The 19,544-nt window shown below is 41.0% G+C and overlaps 1 protein-coding gene across 1 annotated transcript; it reads right to left on the bottom strand.

Moving 5' to 3' along the window:
- Positions 1-4,605: 4,605 nt before the first annotated feature.
- LOC106849846 (fatty acid-binding protein, adipocyte) lies at positions 4,606-8,012 on the bottom strand. The gene is made up of 4 exons (XM_014870729.2): positions 7,845-8,012; positions 6,432-6,604; positions 6,111-6,212; positions 4,606-4,839 (listed from the first exon to the last, which is right to left on the bottom strand). Exons 1-4 carry the CDS (start codon positions 7,915-7,917, stop codon positions 4,789-4,791), a joined length of 399 nt encoding a protein of 132 aa, XP_014726215.1. The 5' UTR covers positions 7,918-8,012; the 3' UTR covers positions 4,606-4,788.
- Positions 8,013-19,544: the final 11,532 nt, after the last annotated feature.

Here is a 19,544-nt window from a genome sequence, read left to right on the forward strand (position 1 = left end):
TACTAGGGAGCCCTGAACAGGAGCCAGCATTCCAACTGTGGCCTGCTCAGTGCTGAATAGAAGGGAAGGATAATCTCCTTCAACCTCCAACACTTCTAATGCAGCCCAGGACTGCACTCACCCTTTGCTGCTGACGCGTGTTCCTGGCTCATATTGAGCTTGGTATATACCAGAACCCCCAGAACAAGCCAAAGTTAAAATTGAAAGATTGAAAGGTTTGAGTTTTCAGCATTTAAAACTCTTTTTTTGTTTTGTTTTGTTTTGTTTTGTTTTGTTTTAAGTTCACATTTAGAGCTATTCTCTAATGGTTAGTAAAAAACAGACACAAAGAACAAATCCATAAACCACACGTGTATGTGACAGGCAGGAATTATAAGCGTTATAATTCAAGACACCTCAAACTATCTGAAACTAGTGTAAGACCACATCAGGTGTAATTCTGTCCTTACCCTTCTTAAAACATCTTCCTGAAGAAAATGATTGCTTGGTACATGAAAAGATTAGAGGCTTCTTTCCAACTTGGGTGAACAATAGTTACCTGTTTGCCTTTTTTTGTATGACTCTAATTTCTGGGTTATGATGACATATAAAAACTCTTAATATCTACATTTTAAAGGTAGACACACTGGGATTATAGGTTGTGGGACCAAATTTCTTGTTTTTAGAGCTGAAAGAATGAGATGGAAATGGTGGTGTGCCAAGGAGGGTGAGGTCTGGGTCCTGACTTGAAAGCTGTCATAAGGAAAAAGGGGAACACACTGGAACAGGTAAATAATAGAATCTGAGCAGTGAAATTGTTGTAGTCCTTGGTTTATATGGTGGTTGTGGGAAATAAGAAGGTCTTCATATTTACATATTTTGGTGGCATATGCAAAATGTTTTTAAACCCCTCAATCATAACATCAGCAGGGGAAGCTGAACAGAGCTTCCCTTGCTGCACAGGTCTAATGACAGTCCATGCGGGGAGCAAAAGTCTGGAGTGATTGAAAATATTAACAAGGCAAAGAACTCTTTCTCCCCCAAAATAGGAAGCAGACGCTGTATCTGTAATAAGTAAGTAAATGTCAGTCTTTGAAGGTGTTGTCTACACAAAACTCTTCTAAAGCAGAGATGCATAATATCACATTTTGTATAAAGAATAGCTAGCTCTTTTACCCCATCGCTGGAAATGAGAAAACTACTTCTAAATGAAACTACCTATTATTGTGCAAGAAATAATATGAAAATATTCTACCGTTGTTCCTCAAGCATTCTTTGTTCTTTTATTTAATTGTCTTATCCACATAAAGGCACTTTAAGAAGACAAGGCTGGTGCCTTTGGGAAATAAAAGATGATTGGGATGTTGTAAAATCAGGCCCAAAGAAATTCAAGAAGAGAAAATTAGTCAGAATAGAACAGCCACATTGCAGTACCAGTAACCTTAAGAACAAAAGTAACAGAGAATTATTTATTCAGACAAAACCCGTCTTAAGCAGGCTCAAACAATGTTGACATTGCTACCACGTATCTCTTTGTCACTAAGAAAAATCAGTACTTTCATTTAAAGGACTTACAGTTTAGAAAGAGCAAGAGCAGGGAATTATATCTCAGTAGAAATAATTGTGGAAGCCAATCTTTTCTTGAAGTTTTAAGGGGAAAAGGAGTCTAGGACTGTGAGTACATATGATAAGGGAGAGCCTTGACTCCCTTATTTTGTTTGTGGTTGATGTAAAACAGGATTTAAAACATTGAACTTCGAGATTGTGAAGAAGCACAAGAGATAAAGGTAAAACTTGATAGAAATAGAGAACTAAAAATTTAGTGACTATTTAGAAATAAAGATACCATTTAAAGAAATACAGAAAGTAAATTTATGTGGATTTCTTTAAAGGAAATATGATCTAGGCAAGTTCAAGGCCAAAAAAAGTCTAAATAGATTCTCAGGGGAGCAATGAAGAAAACAGAAATAGAAGGGGAGAACAGAGGTCAAAGAAGGACCTCTGTGAGGTCACCAAGGATGTTTTAGCATTGACTCTATGAAGCTGAGGGATCAACCCTGAACGTGGGGCCAGCAGCCTCCCTTTTCCCTATAGCTACATTGGAGGGTGCAAATAGCTTCTTGTCCCTTAGCTGGAACATCCTACAACACCAGACCAGGACTGCTGGGCTGAGGGAAAGAGTCCAGACTGCACTGCACACACAGGGCTTGACTGGCCAGGACAAAAAAGTCCTTCAAGTTTCTTTCCAATGGAAATAAATAGTTAAAAGAAAAAGAGAAAAACAACTGATAGGTCAATGCTCAGAATAAGCCTTTCCTTATCTTTCTGCTGAACTGCCAAAACTCACTGGGTGTGATTGCCTTTCCCTTTTGTTGTCCAAGAAATCTGTAAAGGAGTAGTGAGTGAATTTGGTGAGGGGCAGAGATCTCATCTCAGCAGGCACCTTGAATGCTGAGAGGAGAAGTGTGCTGCCCTGGGTTTGTAGGGGTTTAGTAATATCCTTCTATGGCAGAAAGGAATGCTCTCGGGTGGTTACTGACTTTTGGACAATAGTTCATCATGTCAGAAGAGAGAGGGACACCTGTGCTGCTCTGCAGGTAAGGACAAGACACTGATCTGACTTTTGCCCTTAGAAATGTGTGCTCCCACCTCCATCTGGGTCTGAGAGCACACACCTTTTCTTGACAGAGAGGAATCACCTCTGTTCATTCAAGCAGTTACTAGACTGCTGCTGTTTTCAGACAATAAATTTTGTCCTTCTTCAGAGAATAAATTCCAGACATGTTCATATTCTAAGAAAAGCATCAGTAATACTTCCTTATGGTCCTGTCCCTATTCAGGTTTATAGACAGAATGTCACTTCATTGAAATTTCTAAAAATTGAAGTATTAAATGTCTCGATTCATTCACAGAGTTCAAAGTCATTCACCAAGTACCAAAATAAGTGGTGATGCTTTTAGAAGAGATTACCCTTTGCTGAAATATTAGGCTGTGAATGTTACAATTGTAACTTATGGCTGCATTCAGAATTTAATATTTCTGGAAAATAAAATCTGCTATATGAATACTGAAATGCTGGAAATTTTACCTCTGACAGAGTATTTCCAAATCTATGGATGATAGAATACTATGGGCTGATACTTAATATCTATACGTAGTTTATTTAAGTCAATGTTTCTGCTTCTTACAACCATCACTCTCATGTAGATTTGCTATCACTAAACTGTAGTTGTATCCTAACTCTCATAAAGAGTTTGTTAAGTGCTAAGTAGTTTTAGTACTGTACATATGGAGTGCTCCAAAGCATTCTTCCATCCCATATGCAATTGCTGTTCTCTAAACTGGTGAGATTTCACAAGCAATGAAGCCAAGGTTAAAAAACAGGAGTTGTTTGTTCATGGTTATTTTAACATTTTCAGCAGAATTTACTGGTAGTCTTTGGCATCACTTTCAAATAACTCCTCAGCTCATGTACAATGCAAAAGTCCTCCCATTTCCTATCTGGTTGTATAAATAGTGCAAAAACTTGGGAACAACCTGAGTTATGCAGAGCAAAGTTCAAGTGTATGAGAGGTCTCTGCTGCTAGCAATAGGGACTCAGCACCATCACCTCTGACAGCTGACTTCAGGAATGTCAGGAATATGTGGAATTTGGTTCAGACATTTTAATTGCTCAAGATACGGTCATTTCCCCGTTTAGCAGTTGAGGCACACATTGTTATACTTATTGTCCAGGTTTTCCCTATAAATCTATATTTATTTATTTATTTATTTATTTGTCCTCAATTTAAGCCCTCCCAGGTATTGAAATCATGGCTTCCTTAGATGCAAAGATTTGAAACAAGAAACCAGGCCTATGGGCAATAGAAGATGGCAGTTCTTGTTAAAATAAGCAGAGTTGAAAATCATGGTGTTCCAAAGGGCTTTGCATCTAGAAAGACTCATGTTCCCAAGACTGATCAAGCCTAATAAGCTAATAGAAAATGCATATAGGCAATAAAGAAGGTTGTACCCCCAGCAAACTTGTACAGGCTTTTAGTAAACCTGAGTATCTTTTAAGCTATGATTTTTAATTCAAGGCTTTTAACCTATCTAGGACAAAATGAGATGGTCAAGACAGGCACACTGACAAAATAATCACAGGTGAAAGCTCTAAATGCTATAATTTCACATTTGAGGTGGAAAAGGACAAGATCAAGATGCTTCAAATGGTCCTCAGGTTTAAAATTATCTGCATTTGTGCACGGAGGAGGTGCCTGGTACTCTGCTCATGTTTAGAAGCCAAAACTGGGCATCCATAGATCATCCATCTCCCTGCCCCAGGAACAACCATCTCTGCCTGAAGCTGAGAAAAGCAGCCCTATTATTCCCCTGGCTGTGCACAGAGTCCTTGCAGGGGGTGGCCCACACCAGCACTCACCAGGTGATGTTCCTGTGTCCAGGTGTCCATCTGCCCCTGTGACACAAGTGCCCCTCACTGGACTGGCTCCGTGCTCTTTCCACAGGGAAATGGTGACATGGCTGGGTGTGGTACTGGCTGTCACACAATCCTTTCCTGCACAGCACTCCTTCCCACACTGCATCACCCCCAAGCCCCTTTCTGACAAACTCCAGCATAAGCACACATTGTAGAAAGCAGAACATTTTATTGAATAGGCACAACAAATTAGACTAAATGCGTGTAACTGCTTTGGGATATATCTGAAAAAAAGTACAGTTCTCTTTAAAACAGATTTGTGGGGCTTTTCTCCTTTGGTTAAGTTGTTTTACTCCAGCTTTAAGCATTAGTCCTGTGTGAAGGCGGCTTCTTCATGCTTTTTCATAAGTTCTTTTGCAGACAACATTATTCATGGTGCATTCCTGGAAAGAAAAGATAACTCAATAAGCTTTTAACTCTTAATAAATGTTTGTTAGTCAGAAGGTAGAGAACTACTTATCTATTGAGAACCAGTTTAAGAAAAAATTTTATTTCTCCATCTCTAAAGGCAATTGTTAAAAGAGTGGAACTCAGTTTTGAGAGCTTCAGCAACAGAAGACTGAAAAACAATCAAAGGGATGAAATAATTTTCAAGAACTGCTCTACTGACCCCCAGAGATTTCTAATATTTTCTTAAAAATCTCTAAAGAAGGGTCCTAGGACTTCTGTGGAGGCTGACTGAACCCTGGAGTTGGGCATTAATCTTTTTTTCCTTCACCTTTTGTGGCTTGTCTTCACACACGTGAGCCCAACACATGCACACACAAAGAGCTTTCAGACTTGCAGCTGCTAGTGTCAGCCTCTGCATGTTGGGCTCTGTCCTCATCTATTTTTCAGTTAGATCAAACTCTGTTTTGTTCAATCTTTCTTAGTGAAGTTGTTATTAAAAACGATTTCTATATCTTCTCCTCTGGTCTCTATCCAAAGAAATTTAAATATTGAATTTAGGGATGCATTATTTTTCCCTAGGGGAGGGCAGAACTCTTCAGGAATTTTGTGTATGTATATTGTTTTGCGGCATGTAGGAATCTCAGCAGCCTTTTATGAACATAGATTTAGTCCTGTCCCAGATTCTTCAAAGTGTTGTCTAAAACTATAGAGCAGGGCTGGGAAGCCCTAACCTGTAGGTGGGCCTTACAGGCACCAAGTCAAGCACAATAGTCTCTGACCAGGTAAAACCAACCAACAGAGCTTGGACACATGTTCTTTGCTCTAACATCCTATTATTAACACAGCTGTTGGTGATGCAAAGCAGGATTCCCAGAGATGGCTCTAAGCCTCTGCTGAAGATGAGCAGGAGTATTCTGTATCAGCCTAGAGTAAATGTATTTAATGTGGGCTTTGCTAATGCTTCCTCTATACTGTCCAGGGTTTAGGGGTTCTGATATATATGTTTCTCTGATAGGGATGTTGGGTTTTTCTTCCTACACTTTCCCAACCATGTCTTGCTATGGAGAACAGGCACCTCCTTACCATTCTGTAAATTTAACAGCTTTTCAGTTTTAACCCCTAGACTCAATCAGAGACTTCTCACCTAGTGCACAAAGCCCTTTCAGATGCTTTCCCTCCCTTGATTTGAATCCAAAGTCTTACATCAGCTAAACATGAATTCTGCACACTGAATTCATCAATTAAGTAACAAAAATTAACTTACCACCACCAGGTTCCCATCCACCACTTTTCTCTTTATGATAGTCTCTTTTCCATCCCACTTCTGCACCTGGTTCAGCACACCATTCTCTAGGGTTATGACATTCTACCAAAATAAAAAAACAAAGTGTGGCTGTTTTGTCGGGGTGCTCTGGTCTCAGGGGAAGATTCTCCAGGTCCAAACAGCACTAAGCACAAAGCACCTATAAGAGTCTTACCTGTGGAGGCAGCATTTCTGCACTGGATGTCAAAATCCCAGCTCTGCCCTGTTGCTCCCACATCCCTTTTGAGAGATGTATTTGCAAAATGCCATTTCAGGACTCACCTTTGTTTTTCTGTCATCTGCTGTGGTCTCATCAAACTCTTCACCCAGCTTGAAAGAGACCTCTGTATTTTTGAAGGTACTTTCTGTTTTGATGGTTATCACATCACCACTGATGCTGATAGTTACATTAGGCTTGGCCACACCAGCCATCTTCCTGGTAGCAAACCCCACACCTGTAAATAAGATAGGGCATTATGAAATTTTTATCTTTCCTCAATCGTTTTGTCTTATATGTTGGGAAAAAAACCCCTCAGTGCTTTTTCTTATATTGCTTTCTGAGTATTAATAATTCTATGTTACAGAGATTCTTTTGTAAAATCTCACTTGGTACTGCTGCAGACCAAGCTGGGTGGGTTGATGTAAGGAAATTCTCTATCCTGTCATTGTAAAAATAGTAAAAGCAATATTTTGAAGATGGAGATTACATGAATGCCAGATATTTGCACACAGATTTGTTCAGAATAACTTTTGTAGCTTGTACTCTAACTTGTATGCTAATTGTTTCTAAATGTAAATAAGCAGGAACATATGACAGTTTCTGAGCCACAAAAGCAACAAAACAAACAAGCAAGGTAAAAAAAGCAAGCTTTTTATATTTACAAGGGGTTAGGTTGAATATAAGGAAATGATTAAGAAATATCTGGCAATGGTTATGTCCTGAGTAAAATCTGGAGTAAAGATTAAGAGTGTAAGAGTCACACTCATTGAAAGCTTTCAGAATAGGTCACATAATTTGCCCTAAACTGCATATATCCCTCAGCTTTTTAGCACGTACTAATTGAATCAGTACAAGTTGCCCCCTGCTTCCTACACACTAACAGAATGCTGAAACCTTTTAAATCCCAATTTTAATTCTGAGCGAGAAGTCTACACCTTTAGAGAAAAGAGTTAGACATCAAATCTTGCAAGTATCTGCACGAATCCATGCAATTGTCTTTGTTAGTATTCACTGGAGGCAGCTACAGAGTTTCATTCAATATAATAGTCATGGCAATTAACTAATTTTCTTAATCCAGTAGCATTTTAAAGTTATTTAGGTGTGTTGCTCACAGACATAAGGAAATTCGTTGCTTTCTAGCATCACCCTGATTTGCGTGTTCAAAGATAAAAGATAATTAACACGAAATAATCCAGGCATGTGTTTTATTTCCATTTATAACACTACTAATAAGGCATGCATCGACTTGGCTTACCTGAAATTATTCCCATCAATCCAAGTTTTTCTGCTTTATAGGAATTTAACACCATATATTGAAACAGACGAATTCTCCGGTTTAAGAATATCTGATCAAAATAGTGGATTAAGCCCCCCTTAATAAACAGCATAGCCAGAAAAAGCAAGTAAAGAGTAAAGTTCAAAATTGGCATTCCTTCCCTGTTCCAGATACAAGAAGTTGAAATAACAATTCTCACCCAGTTCTTTCATATAGTCCTCAAAGTTTTCACTAGAAAGCAGCTTCCAGGTGCCCACAAATTGGTCGCACATTTTGTCAGGCTAGAAAGATGTCTTCCACAGGTTCAAACAGAAATGCAGGACAGGAGAATCTTATGAGCTCCAGGAGAAGAGTACTTATCTTTAAAAAGGAGCTGTGGCCACATGATGCTCTGGGATGACCAATGAAGAGGGAGTCCCAGTGCCCAGTGTTTTTCTTCCTCCCCTACCCCTCCTCTGCCAGTGGGTCATAGTGCTATTATTCATATGCCCTTACTAGCACAAAGATCACTGTCCTGTTTCTATTTAATTATTTTTTTAATTCAAGAACACTCTACCTTAAAGGCAAATAATTAAATCAAATTACCTTTCAGAAAAAAAAAAAAGGGAGGCTCAAGCTCAACCCACAAAAATTAATGTTCTCTGCCCTGCTCTTTCATTTCAGTCCACTATATGAAATGGACACAGCTCAATTCCTGGACTTTCAGATCCAAAAAGGCTCATTGGGAACATTTAATTTGCTTTCGGCACCTCTGCAATCAGAAATTTCCTCTAGAGAAACACAGAGCTACAGGAAGAAGTAGATTTGGAGCACAAAGAGAGAATGCTGGGGTTATAGAAGGCTAAGACAATAAAATTACTTCCTTGATTGGGATCTGCTTTCCCTTGGACCACCTGAATCAATTTAACAATAGGCCTGTAATATGTTTTTATGTAATGGAGATGGGATATGAGGTTCTGTGAGAAGACAAGTAACAAAACAGCAGATTTATTTCCCTTTTACTCCCATGCTTTCAGAAGAACTATGTTGCAATGACTTGCATTTTGAGTAGCTAGGCTCTAGTATAAACCTACCAAAGGTCTCTGGGCACTTAATTTCTTTTCTGTTTGTGCTGTTCAGGCATTAATTTGAGGTAAGATTGAGGCACAGGGTCCATAATGGGTCCATTTTGACCTATCCTCTAAGCCCTGCCATACTTCAGTTCACAAAAAAACTATCAAAAAGCAGTCAAGCAAGTTTCTAGACCTTCCTTTGTCTGTAATGTGCTACTTCAATGGCAAAAAGCAGCTAATAAGTGCATAATTCTGCCCTTGCAATTCTCTTTAAGTGGATTTCCAGGAATTACTCTGATGGTTGCTAAGCATCAATATTGTGGACCACGTGTTTTTCTACGTATTGTCTTTCTAAGCAACAATGCTACAGAAGAGTTACTTATATAGGATTGCAAGATCACAGGGGTGTTTGTAAGGGAAGGGAAGTGATGAGGTCTCCAGTGCATCCTTCCACTCAGGCAGGGTCACCTCTGAGCCCACATCAGGCTGCTGTGCCCTTTTGTGCCTCAGAAAACTCCCAGAATGGAGCCAGCACAGTTTCCCCAGGCAACACACACCCCTGCCCCGCTGTCCCAAGGGGAAAAGGTCTCCTTATCTTCTCTCTGGACCTCTCTGCTTTCAGCTTTTATTCACAATTTCTCACCCTCCCAACATTTACCACCTGGTTCCAACTCCTTGGTCACTTTCCCACAGGTGTTGAGGGCTGTTTTATGCACTCCCAGAGCTTAGCCAGGATGAACCACTTCAGTCTCACAGCCTCTTCTCACGGGGCAAGTGCTCCAAACCGCTGAGGATCCTGTGGGTCTTCTGCTGAACTCACCTCAAAGCTGGATGCAGTACTCGGGATACGCCCTAATGACTGCTGAGATGAGGGGCATAATCACTTCCACCAGCCTACTGGCTGTACTTCTGACCATACAGCACAGGATTTTTTTGACCTTTCTGCTGCCAGGTCTCAGCTCACTGCCCTCCAGGACTCTGAGGGCCTTTTCTTCAGGGCTTCTCCCTAGGCAGTGTGTCCCCAGCCTGGATTGCTCTGAGAGCTGAGCATGTTTGTACATGTATAATTAGTTACCCCTTGTGCCTTTAACATGTCAGTCTATGGGGACTAGAATAGCTAATCTTAGATTTGGCCTATTCTTTAAAATTTTTTTGCATATTCACTGACTTTGGCCTAATCTCAAAATAAATAAAACTATATTTTAATTATGAAGCAGATGGTGCCTTTCCTGGTTGGTTTTTGCACAGTGTCACATGCTCAAGTGTTCTTTAAAAGGAAATTCTGAGGTCCTTCAAGTTTGTGTCATTATCTTGAGGTATTTTTACTTCAGATTACTGGCTTGAGAAACTCTGTATTGTGTGTGAGCAGATGGTAGGAACATGAAAACTCAAATCCACCATTTAAATCATGAGAACTGAAAGTACCGACTGAGGATTGTTGCAGTGGCCCAGATAGAAAGGCTGTGATGTGGATGAAATCAGTTCCTGTTTTTACTCTTCTTGCCTTTTGGGAACTATTCTGTGTGCAGCTTACTACAACCAGCATTCGTTTGTTTGGAGGGGAAATGGGGCCTTTGTATTCAAAACTACAGTCTGGGAGAGGCAATCAGCCTCAGTGTTAGCATCTGTCTGCAATGCTTGTGATATTGGGAGAGTTTTTGGGGAGAGTAGAAACACCTTTCCATGCAAATCAACTTGGAGCAGACAAATGCAGCCTCTCTAGGCAGTCAATTACTTGCACTTATTTAAAGTGAATCTGAGCTATTTGTAGATACCTTGTGAATGTGATGACTCAAAAATGCAAGAAGAAAGCCAGCTTGTGGGTTGACTTTCATGTTTACTTCAACAAGCAGCTGGGAGCACACTTATGGCTCTCTCTTGGAAAGTATCCTACCAATGGTATTCTTTCCCTCAGGAGAGACTTCCAGCAACAAGAGATAAACTTATGGCACTGATGTCATCTGATACAAATCATGCCTGCTCTCTGGGGCAAATGTACACAGTCTGCTGATAAAGACCAGAATTTTTAATGGTCATGAAGAAATCAGTGAGGCTTCTGAGCCTAGAAGTTTAAGCAAGTGATTCATGCCATTTGCAGGAGTGTCTTGACAGCAAGAGCTGGGAAATCTGGCTAAACAGCCCTGTGGTTATTGACACTGATGTGATCTCATACCCCCCAAAACAAGGGCATCCTCTGAAGTGTAGAAATCTTCAAAATAAGCAGAAATTTTGAAGAAACCACAGCAGGTAAAGAGGTAAACCAAGAAAAGGAAGATGGTGAGGGTCCAGTACAGGAAATGCTGACAAAGAAAATTAATTTCTTAATCCTGATATGAATTGATGCAGCTCAAGTCTGCAAGTAACAATGGTACACTGTCTGCAAAGTGGTCTTGGGGTGCTGTGACATTTGAGCATAGCTCCTGACTCAGGATATGCAGAAATGATCACAGATCACAGAATTTTGTGGTTTTATGAAGTGTAACAGCAAAGCAGAAGCTGTGCAGGGGAAGTCAGTAGATGGGAAGGTAGCAATGATGGATTAAATCTTACTCTGTGACTCAGACCAGAGGTGGAGATCTACTTGAGATAAACTGCTTTTTACAAAAATAAGCACAATAGTAACCTCCCTTTGGGTCTTTTGGGCTTGCAGGAGCAATGACGCTCTTCCACTGGAGTATGTGAAAAAGAGGATGTTTATTCCTGTAGTGAAGATCTGCCACTTAGGAGACCTTTTGATTGAGCATTGTGCTAAACCTTCCTTAGTACTTTATGTTAATATAGAATTGTCAAAGTAAAAACGCATCTTACTCTCGAATGAGAAAACATAAGCTAAGGTTCTGACTGCTTAAAAGGAGGCTTCTTTCTTGAGTTCCTTCTTGCCCCAGAAGGGCAACAGAGTAAAACTCCTTTGAGTGCTCTAGCTGTCAAACTGGTGACTAGCAATGAGCAGCAGTGTATTGTGCACTTTTCTCCATAGTTCTGCTACTCTCTAGATAAAAACCAGCATGAAAAGACATCCATGCTCAATTCCATGGCTGATGACATTGACAAGGACTTCTGTTGAACTTCCTTAAAAGGAACCTGGCCTCTGTATGGGGTCATTACTGGCACAGGTGGCAATATTCATAGTAAGAAGAAACACTTATTCTTGGCAAAGCTATAAAAAAGGAGATTGTTTTCCTTATGCAGGGAGGGAACCGTGGCTTTGATGCAACTTTCTTGTTCAGGCACAATAACACCTATTGAGAAGATGGACTATAACAGGCCTCAAGTTAGAAAGGAGGGAATATATTACACTTTCTGGTACTGCTGCAACTTAGAAAAAGCAAAAACCTTCCTTAATGCTTGTCTGGCTAGGTACCAACTGGGAATTTGCTCTAAGGCCCCAGGGTAGCTACAAGAAAGATGATCTAATTCTGGAGCAGACAAGAATAGGTAAAGGAATGCCATCTCTGCTCACAAAGTTGCTATTTTCATTTCTGATTAACATTTGAAGCAGGTGAATTTCCTTGGACTTCTGCTTAGTCAGGAAAAGATGTAACTAAAGCTTCAGTACTCACAACGTGACACATCGACTTTACAAAATACTGGCTTCAGTTGGCTTGAAAGTTCAAGAGGCTAATTAGTGCTCAGTGGTGTTTTTCTGTCTCTTGGGGAAGGAGGTGAGCAGGAGAAAAACCAGGTCCTTTTTCCTGTGCTCAGTCATTTTTGATTGTGGCTTCTGACCTCACTCAGAACTGAGGTCACTTTGTTGAAGGAATCAGATTTTCCAGCAACAACAGATCTGCTGTTTCCTTGAGTGGGTATTGGCACTGCTCTACCCAGTCACACTGCTGGGCTGTGACATTTGGAGACCTCGTGCTCATGTGCCCAGCACCTGCTTTTTTAATTTTTGTGATTCTGGGTGCTTTTATTTCCTCCTGAGCTTTAGGGCAACTAGTGAGTCCCCACACCCTTAAATATGTTTCCAATATCTGAAAGCAGGACCACGAAAATTAAAACATTTAAAAGGTGTTTCTGAAACACTAAGCTAAGTTAATGGTAAAGTTTTTAAGACCAGAAATGAAATCTCACTACTCTGAGGCACAGTAAGATCAAGCCCCAAACAAAACCCGGTGGTTGACTCCATTACCTTGCAATTAAAATATGCATAATTACGTTTTCTGAACTTACTTTAAAGATGAAGGAAAAATGCAGATATGTCTGAAGGGTACAGCAAACCTCTGGGCCCTTGCTTTCTCCTGAGAGACAGCTGAGATTCTGGCTTTTCTCAGCAGATGGCATGGCAATAATATATGCTCTCAAACATCTGTGGCTCATACAGGTGATTGCTATTCCTGAGAAAAACCTGGAGTTCTCATACTGTCCTCTAACATGTATGTCCCTCATTCTTGGAGCAAGACAGTTGGCAGTGTGAATTTTATGAATTGCAGGTTGTGAGTTAAAAGGAATATCAGAAAAGTAAAAAAGGAAGAGTATGTACATATTGGGTTTGTTGTTTTATTTCATTGCAATGAGAAGAAATACAGGTACACTAACTCCTACAGGCATGCAGGTGATGGGCTTCCAGAAGACAATGTGGACATTTCTGTATAAGAATATTCAAAATGTCAGAGGTCCACCTCATATATCCTGTATTCAGCAAATGCCATAGTGGGATTAGTGATAAATTGAACTTCATGACTTATGAATGTTTGTATGAGAGATCTTAATTTGCTGGCTATAACGTAGGCATTGCAGATGCTTCATGTTTCTAACTACCCACAAATTTCCCTGATCTAAAGAACAAGTTTAAGGCTGTCTAAGGTTGCTCTAATGATCAAATCTGTCCAACTTTTTTGTACATATGGTACAAATCTTGCATCTAACATCAGGGCTTCTCCTCTTGAGGGTGTATAATGAAAGTTGGCCTTTATCTGAATCCTGCTTTGTCTTGTCCAAGGACTTACCTCAGAGCACATAAATCCTTGCTGTTCTTCCCATCTACCTTCCCCTCACCCCACAATAAAAAGGTGATTTTCTTTTCTTACTTTTTTATTCCTAAACTTCACTCTAAATTTAGATCTTGCAGCAGAGTTGCAAATGAAGAAAGTATTATGTTTCCCAAAGCACTTTCATGTTTCTTCTAGCAATTTGGAGACCTGCTAGAAGACTAGACTTGCTAATACTCTGCTGAAAATCCCTTAGAAGTCCTTCCCCAGATGGTCTTCTGAATTATCTCACATCATCCCGCTGAAACCCTCTCTTGAAGCCTCTGTCTGAGCAAAGGACTAACACTGTTGGTTACATCTACTTTAGGACTGCCCAAGAGGACTCTACCCCAGCTCTGCCTTGTCACTGCAGTTCATGCAATACCACCTGTTTTATTTCCATATAGATTTGCATTTAGAAACCTTCTACTGTTTTGTTTGTTTGTTTCCTGTTAAACATATTTTTATCAAACTGAAGGAAAAAAATCTTCAAATAGGGATGAGAGAGTAGTGCATATTGGTAACATGTAATATCTTGTAAATTTAAGCTATTCCTGTGAGTGCTTGTCCTTCTCTTAATAGCTGCCTTCTTGTGAAGCAAGAGCACTTCCATAATTTCACTTGTTTCTAACCCATCAAAGAAAGAGCAAAGTGTAAGAGCAGTATTTCAACAAGACTAAAAAGACCCTGTACAAAACATTCAAGCTCTGCTGAACCTGCACTCTGAGTACAGTACATATGGATTTAGCAGCCTTGTTTATGCATGCCTTCTTTCTGCAGGCTGCAGTTTCTGGCTTCCTATGCTTTCAATCTGACAGCTTGCTCTGAGACTTTCAATGAACTCCTCCTTGCATTTGCCAGAAAGCTATCTATTATTACAGATGTACTTGGATCACATCCAAAGACCTACTGCTCTATGTAAAGGAAACTAAAAAAATCCAAATACAAAATGTTGAAGCCTTCCTGAGAACAGCCCTCTCCCTGCAATGTGGTGAGGAGCTGGTGGGTGTGAAGGCTGGCAGCTCTCTGGCTCCCTACAGCAGATCTCTCATCCTCTGCAGCTGACTGCTGCCCCCGGCTGCTGCCAGCTGAGGGAGGGAGAAGGAGCCAGCAGCTCCTGCCCAGCCACTGACCTTGCCTGGGCCAGTGGCCTCTTGCAGCTGCCTTCACTGCAGCCTCCGTGCTGGATTTCATTGCCACTGCCAATCTCATTTCAGCTCACCTCGTACCAACCAGATATAATAGACTGGAAATCAAAAGGACCTCTGAGGAAAAGAAGTGCCAAGGTTTTCTAAAGCAATATACCCTTCCCACTCTGGACAGCTCTCTTGCCAGGAACTAGTCAATGTTGTTTGTTTTTGACATGTGAAAACTCACATCACATCTCCAATAAGGGAGTGTCTCTAAAGTGCCTTGCTTAATGTAAGGTTGCAATGCAGGTCCTTGTTTAAGATGCTGTGAAGGGACTGAAAGCACAAGGCAACTTGCACAGGGATGATGGAGTTTGCTACCACATATTGCTGCATCCCTCCCAACACCATCTTCAGCAGATGTGGGCAAGGAATGTCCTACAGCTCTTTTGCCCAAATACCTATCTACATCCAAGCCTTACTTTTGGTACAGAGTCTCTAAATCTGCTGCCCTGAAGCCCAAAAATTACTTTAAAATGCTCTCAACCTTCTACTTTTTTCCCTCTGGGAGATTCCACCACAGCTGTCAGGCACAACAAATTGTCTCTATTGGAGGTGCATGCCATGAGACTAAATGCATGTTTTTTTAACAGACACTGTTCCTTCCTCAGCCCCTGCAGGTTCTTTGTTAATTTAGCTTCTGGTAAGCCAATATGAACTTGCTGAAATTATATTGAAGTATCTGAAAATCTCTTCTGTAATTTTTAATTTAGTGCCTGGCTTATTGCTCCTTCAAACTGTTTACCCCAATTAAGGCATGACTGTGCCCAGTCATTGGCACCGTTCCCAAATCTTCCATGAAGAAGACCCCTGCCCAAGAAAGCTGATACACTGTGTTAGTGGGGGGTGGGTTATGCAGGCTCGAATTCCCTTGGCCTGAAGTGGCTACTGAAGCTACATCTCCTGATACTCAGAGAGTAGGAGGCAGGGAAGTGTTGTTCAGCTGTTTTGGTCACTTACAGTTGTTATATAGTTCTTCCTGTGCCTATAGAACAGCTCATAGAATCACGATCACAGATTCATTTAGGTTGGAAAAGACTTCCAAGATCATTGAGTCCAATATTTGACTGATCTCCACTTGGAGCATAGCACTAAGTGCCATGTCAAGTTGTTTCTTGTATATTTTTCCAGGGATGTTGACTCCACCACCTCCCTGGGCAGTCCATTCCAAAGTTTATCAACCCTTTCTGTGAAGAAAATTTTCCTGATGTCCAAGCTGAACCTCCCCTGGTGCAGACTGAAGCTAAGTCCACTTGTCCTGTCACTGGTTGCCTGGGAGAAGAGACTGACTCCAACCTTGCTGCAGCCTCCTTTCAGGTATTTGTACACAGTGATAAGGTCTCCCCTGAGCCTCCTTTTCTCCAGGCTAAATATCCCCAGCTCCCTCACCTGTTCCTCACAGGATTTGTGCTCCAGTCCCTTCCCCAGCTCTGTTGCCCTTCTCTGGACATGCTCCAGCATCTCGATGCCCTTGCTGTGAGTGGCCCAAAACTGAACACAGGACTTGAGGTGTGGCCTCACCAGTGCCCAGTACATGGGAACAGTCACTGCCCTGATCTTGCTGGCCACACTATTGCTGATACAGGCCATTGGCCTTCTGGGCCACCTGGGCACTGCTGGCTCATGGTCAGCTGCTATTGACCAGCACCCCAAGGTCCTTTTCCACTGGGGTGCTTTCCATTTTTCTCCCAGCCTGTAACACTGCATGTGGTGGTTGTAACTAATGTGCAGCACCTGGAACTTTGTCTAACAGATTACATGGTTTAGTTCCTTGATTACTATGATATCTGCTTAAGATGAGCTCTTTTTGTCTTTAGAAAGGATGAGAGATAATTTTTACTATCTCACCCCCCACAGAAACATACATTTTCTAAAGTGGAAACAGCATTATGTCCTTCCTGTCTCGCCTTACAACTACTTCTCGGACAACACAGTATTAAGCATTTGGTCCCATTAGCAATAAAAGAACTTGGCTGCAAAACACAATGTTGGAGAGTCAAGCCAGAGAGTTTATTTTTCAGTTACAGCAAGTGTCTAGTAGGATAACAATAGACTTACATTACCTGCTGCTAGTCAGAAGGAGTGCAATTTGGGAAAGTACTGAAGCTACTGTGTCTTGCAGACCATACTGACACAACTAAGAAAACTCCTGCCATCTCTCTGATTCCATAGGCAAGTGTTGGTACACATCTGTCATGTGCTTGGACGTGCTTAGCTACAACTAAATCCAAACTAGTCCAGGTCAACATACTGGCTCATTCTTGGGTGAGCACAGCTGTCCATAACCAAACAACTCAAGTTGGTTGGCGCCACAAAAACACTATGTGCCTAATATGATCTAATCTAGCTGTATAACATCTTCTGCTCTGTGAAGCAGAAAACATTGGAGACTGCTTTCTCAACTGGTAGAGCAAATTACCCAGATGCTTCCTGAACATTTGCTGGTATAGAACCAAACTCTGTTAACTGTTAAAAAAAAATAAAAAATCTCTCAATTTGGTAGCCAGTTCTAGGATAAAAGCAGAAGATGCTGAACCCAGTATCTGCACTGGCACTTGAAAATGCTGTTCACAGAATCACAGAATATCCTGAGTTGGAAGGATCATTGAGTCCAGCTCCTGGCCCTGCACAGCACCGTATCCAAGAGTCACACCCTGTGCCTGAGAGCATTGTCCCAATGCTTATTGAACTCTGTCAATCTTGGTGCTGTGACCACTTCCCTGGGGAGCCTTTTCCAGTGCAAAACAACCTATGGTGAAGAACCTTTTTCTGATATCCAATCTAAACCTCCCCTGGCACAACTTCAGGCCATTCCCTCAGGTTCTGTCACTGTCACCACAGAGAAGAGATCAGTGCTTGTCCCTCCTCTTCCCTTCATGAGGAACTTGTAGACTGCAATGAGGTCTCCCCTCAGCCTAAAGAGACCAAGTGGCCTCAGCTGCTCCTCATTTGGCTTCCCCTCCAGACCCTTCACCAGCTTTGTTGCTCTCCTTGGGATGCTCTCTAATACCGTAATGGCGGTTTTTATACTGTGGTGCCCAAAACTGCCCATAGCACTTGAGATGTGGCTGCTCCAGGGCAGAGCAGAGTAGGACAATGCCCTGCCTTGACCAGCTGGCCATGCTGTGCCCAATGACCCCCAGGACACAGCTGACCTTCCTGTTTCAAAGTTATTGGGATGAGGCTGTAAGTAAAGTCTCATCCAGAGGGGACTTGTGTCTTTCATACACAGTTGGGCAACTGTGGAATCTAGAGTAAAATTCCTATATTCATAATCAACCTGAATAAGTCAGAAGAGGTGGCTTTTGTATTCACATTTACTTAAATTGAAGTTTGTAAGATTCCCTCACTTTCTGGTGTATATGACAAAAACTGATGTGTTAAATATATCAGTACTTTAGGTTAGCAGAACATTATTTGAAAGTTATATAATAGGCACCATCCTGATTAGTTTCTGCTTAAGTGTTCAAGAAAAATTGAGAATGTAGCACTTGGGGATATGGTTCAGTGGTGAACATGATGGTACTGAGTTAACACTTGGTCTTGAGGATCTTACATGATTTCTCCAGCCTTAAAGATTTTGTGATGCTATGATTCTACTTGTATCATATTTCTATTATGAAGATAAATGTAAGATTATTTACATTGCATATTAAAAGAAGAGTTTAATTCTAAAAGGGTCATTTAATGTCATATTGGAGATAAAAGGAGTTCAGGTCTGCAAGCACACACACACCAGAGTAATTCCAGGTTAAAAGTTTGCTTAACATGTAAGAAGAGACAATGACTTTTAGTTACTTGAGTCTGTAGTGATGTCAGCCTGCTGAAGTCTCAGAATTGCATATTGCTTGAATGACTTGAAATAATCTGCAGAAACACCTTACTGAGTGCTCTTGTGCAACAACCACCAAGAGCTGTTACCGACTATGTAATTTAGTCTTCATATTGAAATGGCAACTTTCCTATTCATTCTGGGAGAGTGTCAAAGGCAACCAGAACACTTCAAACTTCTCTCTAGTGCATTTCAGAGGCAAGTCGATCTGCCTCCTGCCTCACCTTTCCTTTTACCTTCAAATTTGATTGTATTGTTCAAAGGAACATATTTGAACAAGAAAAGTTATGTTGTACACTGATAGAAGACATTTTTTTCTGAAGACTGAAATAAATCTCTGTAGATTGTTTGGATTAGTATAATTCAAAGTTACAATGACTCAAATCTCTGTTACTGGATGGCCAAATTTTCAATCTGTTTTTAGGCAAGAGTGTGGTCTGTGTTTGGGCAACCTGGGCTAAATTAATACCTAACACAACTTCAGCAGAAAGCATGTCTCTCACACTTCAAATCCTAGTTTTTGCTTCCTGTCATGCTAGACTACTAAATGACCCTCTTTGGAGAGCAGAAAGTACACAAGATTCTCTACCTTCTCCTTTTCTTTCCTCTATTACACAAAGCTGGCAGATAAAACCTTTCTCTTCTGAAAAAAAAAAAAGAGCAGTTGAGCGTGAGATGTGTCTGTCTGTGATCATGTGTGACCTACTTTACAGTGTGAACAAGAGGGCCAGAGTGCTGAGAGGAGAGTGCCTCTCTCCCTCCTAAATTAGGGCTTGTTAATGCCATCAAGATAAATGGAAAGGCAGGCACTGACTCCAGAGAGCTACATCAATGAGATTGATGAAAACCGAGTTA

Source organism: Sturnus vulgaris, chromosome 1, assembly GCF_052056855.1.
Source record: "Sturnus vulgaris isolate bStuVul1 chromosome 1, bStuVul1.hap1, whole genome shotgun sequence".
NCBI lineage: Eukaryota > Metazoa > Chordata > Aves > Passeriformes > Sturnidae > Sturnus > Sturnus vulgaris.

Excerpts from the sequence above, each read along its gene's own strand:
- LOC106849846 (XM_014870729.2), bottom strand. The coding sequence starts at position 7,917 with ATGTGCGACCAATTTGTGGGCACCTGGAAGCTGCTTTCTAGTGAAAAC. Across the intron at positions 6,605-7,844 it reads GGACTATATGAAAGAACTGG|GTGTGGGGTTTGCTACCAGG; the intron begins GTGAGAATTGTT and ends TCTTATTTACAG. Across the intron at positions 4,840-6,110 it reads TGGATGGGAACCTGGTGGTG|GAATGCACCATGAATAATGT; the intron begins GTAAGTTAATTT and ends TTTTCTTTCCAG.